Source organism: Oncorhynchus mykiss, chromosome 10, assembly GCF_013265735.2.
Source record: "Oncorhynchus mykiss isolate Arlee chromosome 10, USDA_OmykA_1.1, whole genome shotgun sequence".
Classification (NCBI taxonomy): domain Eukaryota; kingdom Metazoa; phylum Chordata; class Actinopteri; order Salmoniformes; family Salmonidae; genus Oncorhynchus; species Oncorhynchus mykiss.
In genome coordinates, this window is record NC_048574.1 from 72,114,555 (window position 1) to 72,127,009 (window position 12,455).

Below are 12,455 nucleotides of genomic sequence, written 5' to 3' on the forward strand. Positions count from 1 at the left end.
CTATAGACTGTGTTAAGATTCTTTAATTATCTCTTACACACACGCCCACCTGTTCCATCCCTACACTTTCCCTCGCTCTTGTTCCTCCTCGTTCCCTGTGGCACAAGGACAATGAGATGCAGTGTTGAAGTCCTAATGGCCATTAGTTTCCAGGTGGTTTGACCCGGCTCTCTGTGGCACCACATCAGCATGGTTATTGGCTGGGATAACTCCCCCTGGGTCTTAATGACTGCTACCATCCATTTATCTTTTAGTCAAAGACCAAGGCTGTAGCTTTAAGAAGAAACACACGTCAGGGCTTGTGGAAATACATGTATAGACAGACAGATGGATGGACAGATGTCCATGCACACACACACTCCCTCCTATTGCCGAGTTAGTTTTACCCCTACCTACATGTACATATTACCTCAACTACCTCATACCCCTGCACATTGACTCGGTACCGGTACCCCTGCACATTGATTCGCTACCGGTACCCCTGCACATTGACTCTCTACCGGTACCCCTGCACATTGACTCGCTACCGGTACCCCTGCACATTGACTCTCTACCGGTACCCCTGCACATTGACTCAGTACCGGTACCCCCTCACATTGACTCGGTACCGGTACCCCCGCACATTGACTCGCTACCGGTACCCCTGCACATTGACTCGGTACCGGTACCCCTGCACATTGACTCGCTACCGGTACCCCTGCACATTGACTCAGTACCGGTGCCCCCGCACATTGACTCGGTACCGGTACCCCCGCACATTGACTCGCTACCGGTACCCCTGCACATTGACTCGCTACCGGTACCCCCGCACATTGACTCGGTACCGGTACCCCCGCACATTGACTCGGTACCGGTACTCCCGCACATTGACTCGGTACCGGTACTCCCGCACATTGACTCGGTACCAGTACTCCCGCACATTGACTCGGTACCGTTACTCCCGCACATTGACTCGGTACCGGTACTCCCGCACATTGACTCGCTACCGGTACCCCTGCACATTGACTCAGTACCGGTACCCCTGCATAGTGACTCAGTACTGGTACTCCCGCACATTGACTCGGTACCGTTACTCCCGCACATTGACTCGGTACCAGTACTCCCGCACATTGACTCGCTACCGGTACCCCTGCACATTGACTCGGTACAGGTACCCCTGCATAGTGACTCAGTACTGGTACCCTTTATATAGCCTCGTTGTTGTTATTTATTGTGCTACTATTTTCTTTACCTTAAAACTCTGTGTTTTTGGGAAAGGACTCGTGAGTAAAGCATTTCACTGTAAAGTATACACCTTTTGTATTCCACACGTGACAAATAAAATTTGATTTGACACACACACACACACACACACACACACACACACACACACACACACACACACACACACACACAGCTGTAACCCTCATGTGCTGGAGAAGAATCCCTTCTCCCTTTGACCAACAGAAAGGAGACAGCGAAAAGACGGACTGGAGTAGCGAGAGCAGCAGGCCACAACCTTTATCTCCCTCCATAGCAGACAGAGAGACAGACGGACTGGAGTAGTGAGAGCAACAGGCCACAACCTTTATCTCCCTCCATAGCAGACAGAGAGACAGACGGACTGGAGTAGCGAGAGCAGCAGGCCACAACCTTTATCTCCCTCCATAGCAGACAGAGACACAGACGGACTGGAGTAGCGAGAGCAGCAGGGACACAACCTTTATCTCCCTCCATAGCAGACAGAGAGACAGACGGACTGGAGTAGCGAGAGCAGCAGGCCACAACCTTTATCTCCCTCCATAGCAGACAGAGAGACAGACGGACTGGAGTAGCGAGAGCAGCAGGGACACAACCTTTATCTCCCTCCATAGCAGACAGAGACAGAGAAAGACAGAGAAAGACGGGTTGTGATCTTCAGTGGAGGAGGGCTGAGAGATCTTAGCTCATTTAGCGGAAAGGAAATGAGAAAGCATTCTGCAGTGAAGTCCAGGCCACAGGTTTTGTTACACACTGTGGGGGTCAGCGGGGTTCACATGTAAGGTCAAATAAAGGTCAAGGGCCATCTTGCTTTCTCTGTACGTTCCGCGAAAGGCTTGCCGACAGCGTATCTGTTTCTGAGAAAGATTTAATGCTGAATGGATGTGACTTTTTTCTCTTCTTCATCATCTCCTGCTACTTTCTCCCTCTCTCACTAGCATCGTCATTCCTGCAGAGAAAAAATGTTTAGATAAATCACACACTTTCTCTCAGACACACACTCACATGCACGCATGCACTAGGGTTTAAGAGCGGGAACCGCTATTTCCCGGCCAAACCCTATAGTTTCCGGGGATAAATAATGGCGAGGAACTGGTATATTATGATCAATTATTTCTATGAACAGCATGACGTGAAATGGAACTGGTAAATTATATACAATGTCTAAATATATATATATACAGTGGGGAGAACAAGTATTTGATACACTGCAGACTTTGCAGGTTTTCCTACTTACAAACCATGTAGAGGTCTGTAATTTAACAGGAAACGTATGATCTCTGTAATTGCAAACAAAGGTTTCTGTACCAAATATTAAGTTCTGCTTTTCTGATGTATCAAATACTTATGTCATGTAATAAAATTCCAATTAATTACTTAAAAATCATACAGTGATTTTCTGGATTTTTGTTTTAGATTCCGTCTCTCACAGTTGAAGTGTACCTATGATAAAAATTACAGACCTCTACATGCTTTGTAAGTAGGAAAACCTGCAAAATCGGCAGTGTATCAAATACTTGTTTTCCCCACTGTATATATAAATAGAAAGGTAGTAGAGAGAGAGAGGTAGTTTCACTTGCTTTGGCAATGTAAACATATGTTTCCCATGCCAATAAAGCCCTTTGAATTTCATTGAGAGAGAGAGAGAGGAGGGGAGAGAAGAGAGAGAATGGTGAGAGAAGAGAGAGAGAGAGGGAGGGAGAGAGAGAGAGAGAGAGAGAGAGAGAGAGAGTGAGAGATACTGAGATACTGAGAGATAATGAGAGATAGTGAGAGATAGTGAGAGAGAGAGAGATGGGGACAGGAAGTGAAGAATGGCCAGTAGTGTCCAGACAGACAGAGCGTGGTAGGATGGAAGGAAGGAGGGAGGGAGGCTGTTAGATTATCTCTCTCTGTGCAGACCTCCCTCTGCTCTGATTAAGATCAGACACGTCAGCACTCTGGACCTGATGGATCCCCAACATTAACCCACCCTCCCTCTGCTCTGTGTGTGTGTGTGTGTGTGTGTGCATTTAATGGTGTGCCCTCAATTACCTGAGGGGGTATTGGTGTGAGCATGAGAACATGTGTGTGTGTGTATGTGTGTTTCAAGCCGAGCCTCCTCCATTACCTCAGGTCAGAACAAAGACCCAGGCGTGGCTAGGGGGGGATCAGTGATGGAGTTCAGCGGATAAGCAGTGTGTGTGTGTGTGTGTGTGTGTGTAGCAGTGGGCTCAGGTGCTAGCCTCTCGTAATGACTAGAGCTGAGCACACAGGTTTGTAGAAGAGCACCGTACAGCATATTCTGGCCCCAGGACACAGCTGGGAGATATAGGATAGTACAGCACACACACATTGGCATGCGTACAAACGCACAACATTATTTCACTCATACCAAACTGTTATATAAGAAATGCCTTCCCACACACTGCAGACAAATCTCTAGTCCGGTCAGGATGTCAGGAGAACCAATGGGTAATTCCACGCATTAGAAAGTAACCTCACATCCTTCCCCCGACTAGGAAATGAAGACAATTGATTGGTGACAACATTGCCATGCCAACGGCGGAACAAGTGGAAATGTAATCCCAGCGTGAAACCCCCAAACGACCCTGCAGGATTTGCATTCCCCAAATTGAAGTCCGACCTCCCCATTTACAGCCAAGCTGTCACTTCAAACAAAAAAATTAAAACAATATTTTTTGTATCCTTTTTAACATTTGTCAAGTGTTTAATTTAAATCTTCCTTTGATAGCCTTTCGGGTGACATTGAAACTCAATAAATAATCATGAAGCAATCATAACAACACATAGCCTATTCATCATATCGCTAATAAGTACCTAAAATAGGCAATTAACACTTTGATGAACTCTAACTTATTTGTGCCACGTCATCTGCAACCAGATTCAGATCTCATTATTAATCTCATGGTGTTAGTCTATGGAGTCTTCACTGACATGGTGCTAGTCTATGGAGTCTTCACTGACATGGTGCTAGTCTATGGAGTCTTCACTGACATGGTGTTAGTCTATGGAGTCTTCACTGACATGGTGCTAGTCTATGGAGTCTTCACTGACATGGTGCTAGTCTATGGAGTCTTCACTGACATGGTGTTAGTCTATGGAGTCTTCACTGACATGGTGCTAGTCTATGGAGTCTTCACTGACATGGTGCTAGTCTATGGAGTCTTCACTGACATGGTGCTAGTCTATGGAGTCTTCACTGACATGGTGCTAGTCTATGGAGTCTTCACTGACATGGTGCTAGTCTATGGAGTCTTCACTGACATGGTGCTAGTCTATGGAGTCTTCACTGACATGGTGCTAGTCTATGGAGTCTTCACTGACATGGTGTTAGTCTATGGAGTCTTCACTGACATGGTGTTAGTCTATGGAGTCTTCACTGACATGGTGTTAGTCTATGGAGTCTTCACTGACATGGTGCTAGTCTATGGAGTCTTCACTGACATGGTGTTAGTCTATGGAGTCTTCACTGACATGGTGTTAGTCTATGGAGTCTTCACTGACATGGTGCTAGTCTATGGAGTCTTCACTGACATGGTGCTAGTCTATGGAGTCTTCACTGACATGGTGCTAATCTATGGAGTCTTCACTGACATGGTGCTAGTCTATGGAGTCTTCACTGACATGGTGTTAGTCTATGGAGTCTTCACTGACATGGTGCTAGTCTATGGAGTCTTCACTGACATGGTGCTAGTCTATGGAGTCTTCACTGACATGGTGCTAGTCTATGGAGTCTTCACTGACATGGTGCTAGTCTATGGAGTCTTCAGTGACATGGTGTTAGTCTATGGAGTCTTCACTGACATGGTGCTAGTCTATGGAGTCTTCACTGACATGGTGCTAGTCTATGGAGTCTTCACTGACATGGTGCTAGTCTATGGAGTCTTCACTGACATGGTGCTAGTCTATGGAGTCTTCACTGACATGGTGCGTTGAAGTGAATGTCATTGATACTCCCGTCAGATTCACATATTGCTGTTTTATGTTCATTTGATCTGATAATCAAATTGTCTCCGAGTTACAGATTACGACTTCGATGACCAGATTGCGTGTAGAATACAATAGAAAGAATATCTAAGAGTATAAAGTAGAATATTATAGATTAACATAGAATAGAACAGAAATTGTAAGTTGAATCGTCAAATCACATTCCATCACATAAACCCCGGCCACTCCAGCCCATGCTAATGCTTGCCCATGCCAACCAAGGATAACCGATCCAAAATAGATCTCCATTGTGGCTCAGGGCTGTCATGCATCCATGTTTAATGTCTCGCCGACACGCCAAAGAATCTTCGCCTGACTCGTCGAGGGGGTCCTAAACTAGTGTGATGTCACCATCAAAGAGTTGGCTTTGAAGAATCACCCGCTACATTTAGTGTGCAGCGCGGCCAAATCTACAAGCGCCACTAAACAGTGTTCTGAAATCCACACAGAAACCGTGTCTGAACAGCTTTGATCTACGTGGATCGACGTCAAACTATGGCTCACTGGGGATTCACATAGAGCAAGACTGTGTATTGATGCCACCCTATAGCATGTAAGGATAGCTAGAGGAATAACGCTTTCGTAATAGCAGCAGCAATAGTACCGTTCAAAAGAGATGCTTGGTTATTCTGTCATCCAGGCCGGTTACTGCTTCAAACACTCAGACTACTGATATCAAAAACACTGTGGCAAGCTGCAGCTTCAGAGCACCATTGTCAGTTCCTGCACCATTGTCAGTCACCCCCCCCCCCCCCCCACCTCCCCTCCCCCAGGTAATGAAGAGGTGAGCCTATATCTGTCCGAGGGGGATCCGTCTTTTATGTGTTTTCTGCTGCTCGCCTATTGATCTGTTTGTTCGAAGACAGAAGAGGAAAAGTTAAGGAGAGGAGGAGGAGATGTGCAGACAAGGGGAAAGGTGACTTGTACATGAAAATAGACCTGGAAGAGAGAGAGAGAGCGAGCGACGAGAGCGAGGGAGGGAACGACAGAGGGAATTCATTAAGTTAATATTGTAAATTAATCACTTCATTCCCAAAGTATGCTTTGGCAATATCTACATTGTTTTGTCATGCCTAAAAAGCTATTTTAATTTAATTGAGAAAGAGAGAGTGAGGCAGAAGAAATGAAAAACAGTACTATAGTGTTAGGTATGTGGTTATCGAGCTCTCTCTCTGTCGCTCTCTCTCTCTGTCTCTCTCTGTCGCTCTCTCTCTCTGTCGCTCTCTCTCTCTGTGTGTCTCTCTCTCTGTGTCTCTCTCTGTTGCTCTCTCTGTCACTCTCTCTCTGTCGCTCTCTCTCTGTCTCTATGTACAGGGGGGAACGCGGCCCATTAGTCAGCACACGTTGACATTTATCACTTTGAGGGATTTCACTGATATCTGGAGGATATTGGGAGCCATAGTGGGAATAACACCTCGGAAAATGCATCTGCAGAATTTGATTTGGGACCAGGAATGCCGGCGGCCTATGGGAATGGCTGGGGGCCTCGCGAAAAACCTGCACGTCTCTGTGTCTCTCTCTCTCTCTCTCTCTCTCTCTCTCTCTCTCTCTCTCTCTCTCTCTCTCTCTCTCTCTCTCTCTCTCTCTCTCTCTCACTCTCTCTCTCTCTCTCTCACTCTCTCTCTCACTCTCTCACTCACTCACTCACGCTCACACAAACACACTCGCTCTCGCCCTTTTATTTGGTAGAAACTAAACCCCTTCCGGCGTATTATAGCTTATTTTGAAGTCGCGGGCAGATTTGATTGTAGGAAGCCATTATGAAAACAGACGGGGTAGAAAATCAGCAATTGGCAGGCGGGGTAGAAAATCAGCAATTGGCAGGCGGGGTCACCTCATCCAAACTGATTTGCATATATATTATTATGGGCGGTCCCAGGGGCCCCGGGGCATGCTGGGTATATTACAGACTAGGCCGCCCCCCTGACCACCTCGCGCCAAATTGAGTTGAAAAGACAAATAGATGAAAAACAAGTAAACAGATCCACAACTTTTGACAGGTTTGTTTATCTGTCAGAGCATTGGATGGAAATATTCATGGTGATGTATCTCAAATAGCATCCTTGTCCTATTTAGAGCACTACGTTTACCATAGAGCTCTGGGCAAAAATAATACACAAATAGCATCCTTGTCCTATATAGAGCACTACGTTTACCATAGAGCTCTGGGCAAAAATAATACACAAATAGCATCCTTTTCCTATATAGTGCACTACGTTTACCATAGAGCTCTGGGCAAAAATAATACACAAATAGGGTGCCATTTTGGGCGCCGCCCTCAATTTCGGTACGCCCCCGCTCTCTCCCCATCCAGGATTTCCATAGGCTCCATTTCACACGCCGGCCACTTTCACAGCTGGGTTTCTGTCAGAGTAAGAGAAGGCTGTTTACCTGTGCCTTGAGCCACGACGAATGGTCTATCTAAAGCCATTAACATATTCACATTAACATGTGATTTGATCTGGCTTTTTGTCCCGCTAAGAGTCATCTACAGTCATGTTTAGCCACTAATGAACCATTGGGTTCCCCTTCCGCCTGATCACTGAATGTTTTTCAATTGACCCATCTATCAAGTGAGAAAACCCTTCCTCCCCAAGCCTCGTCACGTCTCCATGAGGACATGATATAGTTCCCTAGCAACATCCTTACTCAGTGAAGATACTCTATCTGCTCAGCATGATTTAGGTTGGAGCAGAAACCTGCATAATCACTTAGGCTACAATCGAGGCCTAATGTTGAGCAAACTGAGCATTTCCCGATGCTCTTATGAAACCACTCTTAGATAACTTGTATGGTAACACATTGAGGTTTACATGACATAAACGTGACATAAACCTGACATAAACATGACATAGCCTTGACAAGATCCCAAACAACCAGCGTGGGTAACATTCACATGCATTTCCCCTCTAGCCCTCTAGGGGCACTATGGTCACCTCACCTCGGTGAAGTTCATGACCTTCAAGAACCAGATGGTGAACTTTTCAACACTCGTGTAGCATTGCGCGGGTCAAACTACACCTCTGCTGTCTTCAACCAAGATCTCAGCGATCACTGCCTCATTGCCTGCATCCGTAATGGGTCAGCGGTCAAACGACCTCCTCTCATCACTGTAAAACTCTCCCTGAAACACTTCAGCGAGCAGGCCTTTCTAATCGACCTGGCCGGGGTATCCTGGAAGGATATTGACCTCATCCCGTCAGTAGAGGATGCCTGGATATTTTTTAAAAATGCCTTCCTAACCATCTTAAATAAACATGCCCCATTCAAGAAATTTAGAACCAGGAACAGATATAGCCCTTGGTTCTCCCCAGACCTGACTGCCCTTAACCAACACAAAAACATCCTATGGCGTTCTGCATTAGCATCGAACAGCCCCCGTGATATGCAGCTGTTCAGGGAAGCTAGAAACCATTATACACAGGCAGTTAGAAAAGCCAAGGCTAGCTTTTTCAAGCAGAAATTTGCTTCTTGCAACACTAACTCAAAAAAGTTCTGGGACACTGTAAAGTCCATGGAGAATAAGAACACCTCCTCCCAGCTGCCCACTGCACTGAAGATAGGAAACACTGTCACCACTGATAAATCCACCATAATTGAACATTTCAATAAGCATTTTTCTACTGCTGGCCATGCTTTCCACCTGGCTACTCCTACCCCTGTCAACAGCACTGCACCCCCAACAGCAACTCGCCCAAGCCTTCCCCATTTCTCCTTCTCCCAAATCCATTCAGCTGATGTTCTGAAAGAGCTGCAAAATCTGGACCCCTACAAATCAGCCGGGCTAGACAATCTGGACCCTTTCTTTCTAAAATTATCTGCCGAAATTGTTGCCACCCCTATTACTAGCCTGTTCAACCTCTCTTTCGTGTCGTCTGAGATTCCCAAAGATTGGAAAGCAGCTGCGGTCATCCCCCTCTTCAAAGGGGGGGACACTCTTGACCCAAACTGCTACAGACCTATATCTATCCTACCATGCCTTTCTAAGGTCTTCGAAAGCCAAGTCAACAAACAGATTACCGACCATTTTGAATCTCACCATACCTTCTCTGCTATGCAATCTGGTTTCAGAGCTGGTCATGGGTGCACCTCAGCCACGCTCAAGGTCCTAAACGATATCTTAACCGCCATCGATAAGAAACATTACTGTGCAGCCGTATTCATTGATCTGGCCAAGGCTTTCGACTCTGTCAATCACCACATCCTCATCGGCAGACTCAACAGCCTTGGTTTCTCAAATGATTGCCTCGCCTGGTTCACCAACTACTTCTCTGATAGAGTTCAGTGTGTCAAATCGGAGGGTCTGTTGTCCGGACCTCTGGCAGTCTCTATGGGGGTGCCACAGGGTTCAATTCTTGGACCGACTCTCTTCTCTGTATACATCAATGAGGTCGCTCTTGCTGCTGGTGAGTCTCTGATCCACCTCTACGCAGACGACACCATTCTGTATACTTCCGGCCCTTCTTTGGACACTGTGTTAACAACCCTCCAGGCAAGCTTCAATGCCATACAACTCTCCTTCCGTGGCCTCCAATTGCTCTTAAATACAAGTAAAACTAAATGCATGCTCTTCAACCGATCGCTACCTGCACCTACCCGTCTGTCCAACATCACTACTCTGGACGGCTCTGACTTAGAATACGTGGACAACTACAAATACTTAGGTGTCTGGTTAGACTGTAAACTCTCCTTCCAGACCCATATCAAACATCTCCAATCCAAAGTTAAATCTAGAATTGGCTTCCTATTTCGCAACAAAGCATCCTTCACTCATGCTGCCAAACATACCCTTGTAAAACTGACCATCCTACCAATCCTCGACTTTGGCGATGTAATTTACAAAATAGCCTCCAATACCCTACTCAACAAATTGGATGCAGTCTATCACAGTGCAATCCGTTTTGTCACCAAAGCCCCATATACTACCCACCATTGCGACCTGTACGCTCTCGTTGGCTGGCCCTCGCTTCATACTCGTCGCCAAACCCACTGGCTCCATGTCATCTACAAGACCCTGCTAGGTAAAGTCCCCCCTTATCTCAGCTCGCTGGTCACCATAGCATCTCCCACCTGTAGCACACGCTCCAGCAGGTTTATCTCTCTAGTCACCCCCAAAACCAATTCTTTCTTTGGCCGCCTCTCTTTCCAGTTCTCTGCTGCCAATGACTGGAACGAACTACAAAAATCTCTGAAACTGGAAACACTTATCTCCCTCACTAGCTTTAAGCACCAACTGTCAGAGCAGCTCACAGATTACTGCACCTGTACATAGCCCACCTATAATTTAGCCCTATCAACTACCTCTTTCCCAACTGTATTTTATTTATTTATTTATTTTGCTCCTTTGCACCCCATTATTTTTATTTCTACTTTGCACATTCTTCCATTGCAAAACTACCATTCCAGTGTTTTACTTGCTATATTGTATTTACCTTGCCACCAAGGCCTTTTTTGCCTTTACCTCCCTTCTCACCTCATTTGCTCACATTGTATATAGACTTGTTTATACTTTATTATTGACTGTATGTTTGTTTTACTCCATGTGTAACTCTGTGTTGTTGTATCTGTCGAACTGCTTTGCTTTATCTTGGCCAGGTCGCAATTGTAAATGAGAACTTGTTCTCAACTTGCCTACCTGGTTAAATAAAGGTAAAATAAAAAAAAAAATTAAAAAAAACCACCAGCCTTACAATAAGCTACCTCTCAGCACACAGTCACACTTCCCCTCCAGACCTCCAGGGGGCACTATGGGTAACTCACCACGGTGAAGTTCATGACCTTGAGGATCCAGATGGTGAGCGCCAGGTTGACGATCATGGTGACCAGGAGCAGGAGGATGAAAAAGTAGAGGCAGCGCTTCCTCCAGCCGTAGATACCCACCGGGTAGGCCTGGGCACCTTGGTGTACCCGCTGGCTCAGGGTGTTGGGCTGGGCCGCGAGGATGTACTGCTCCTGGGTCATCTGGAGGAGGAGGAGAGAACAGAAATAGGATTCAAACCCACAGTCTTCCAACTGATGAAGCACTCCTCTAACCTCTAGGCTGTCTGCTGCCCTCTGGAACTTCCAAGATGGAGATCAGGTGCAGTGAGAGGAGAGAGGGCAGAAATGGATGGGGGATGAGGGTAAAGACAGACAGAGGTGACAAAGAGATTAGGGATGTGAGGTTGGAGGTTAGCGGAGATGGGGGGAAGCAATGGAGTAGAAGGCGTGAGCAGGAAGAGGGAGACTGAGAGGTTAATGAGGGGAGAGGGGATGAGAGAAAGGGTTAGGACCAATGGGACATAGAAAGAGAGAACGGTTTAGGACCAATGGGACAGGGAAAGAGAGAAAGGGTTAGGACCAATGGGAAAGGGAAAGAGAGAAAGGGTTAGGACCAATGGGAAAGGGAAAGAGAGAAAGGGTTAGGACCAATGGGACAGGGAAAGAGAGAAAGGGTTAGGACCAATGGGACATGCAGAGAGAGAAAGGGTTAGGACCAATGGGACAGGGAAAGAGAGAAAGGGTTAGGACCAATGGGAAAGGGAAAGGGTTAGGACCAATGGGACATGCAGAGAGAGAAAGGGTTAGGACCAATGGGACAGGGAAAGAGAGAAAGGGTTAGGACCAATGGGACATAGAAAGAGAGAAAGGGTTAGGACCAATGGGACAGGGAAAGAGAGAAAGGGTTAGGACCAATGGGAAAGGGAAAGGGTTAGGACCAATGGGACAGGGAAAGAGAGAAAGGTTTAGGACCAATGGGAAAGGGAAAGGGTTAGGACCAATGGGACATGCAGAGAGAGAAAGGGTTAGGACCAATGGGACAGGGAAAGAGAGAAAGGTTTAGGACCAATGGGACATAGAAAGAGAGAAAGGGTTAGGACCAATGGGACAGGGAAAGAGAGAAAGGGTTAGGACCAATGGGAAAGGGAAAGGATTAGGACCAATGGGACATAGAAAGAGAGAAAGGTTTAGGACCAATGGGACATAGAAAGAGAGAAAGGGTTAGGACCAATGGGACAGGGAAAGAGAGAAAGGGTTAGGACCAATGGGACAGGGAAAGAGAGAAAGGTTTAGGACCAATGGGACATAGAAAGAGAGAAAGGGTTAGGACCAATGGGACAGGGAAAGAGAGAAAGGGTTAGGACCAATGGGACAGGGTAAGAGAGAAAGGTTTAGGACCAATGGGACATAGAAAGAGAGAAAGGGTTAGGACCAATGGGACAGGGAAAGAGAGAAAGGGTTAGGAC

At 46.4% G+C, this 12,455-nt stretch overlaps 1 protein-coding gene across 1 annotated transcript in view; it reads right to left on the reverse strand.

Moving 5' to 3' along the window:
* LOC110534569 (zeta-sarcoglycan) overlaps positions 1-12,455 on the reverse strand; it is a 346,767-nt gene that overhangs the window by 109,732 nt on the left and 224,580 nt on the right. The window contains exon 2 of the mRNA XM_036933869.1: positions 10,990-11,190. Within this exon, the coding sequence (XP_036789764.1) occupies positions 10,990-11,190 (201 nt within the window). The remainder of the gene's footprint in view (positions 1-10,989; positions 11,191-12,455) is intronic.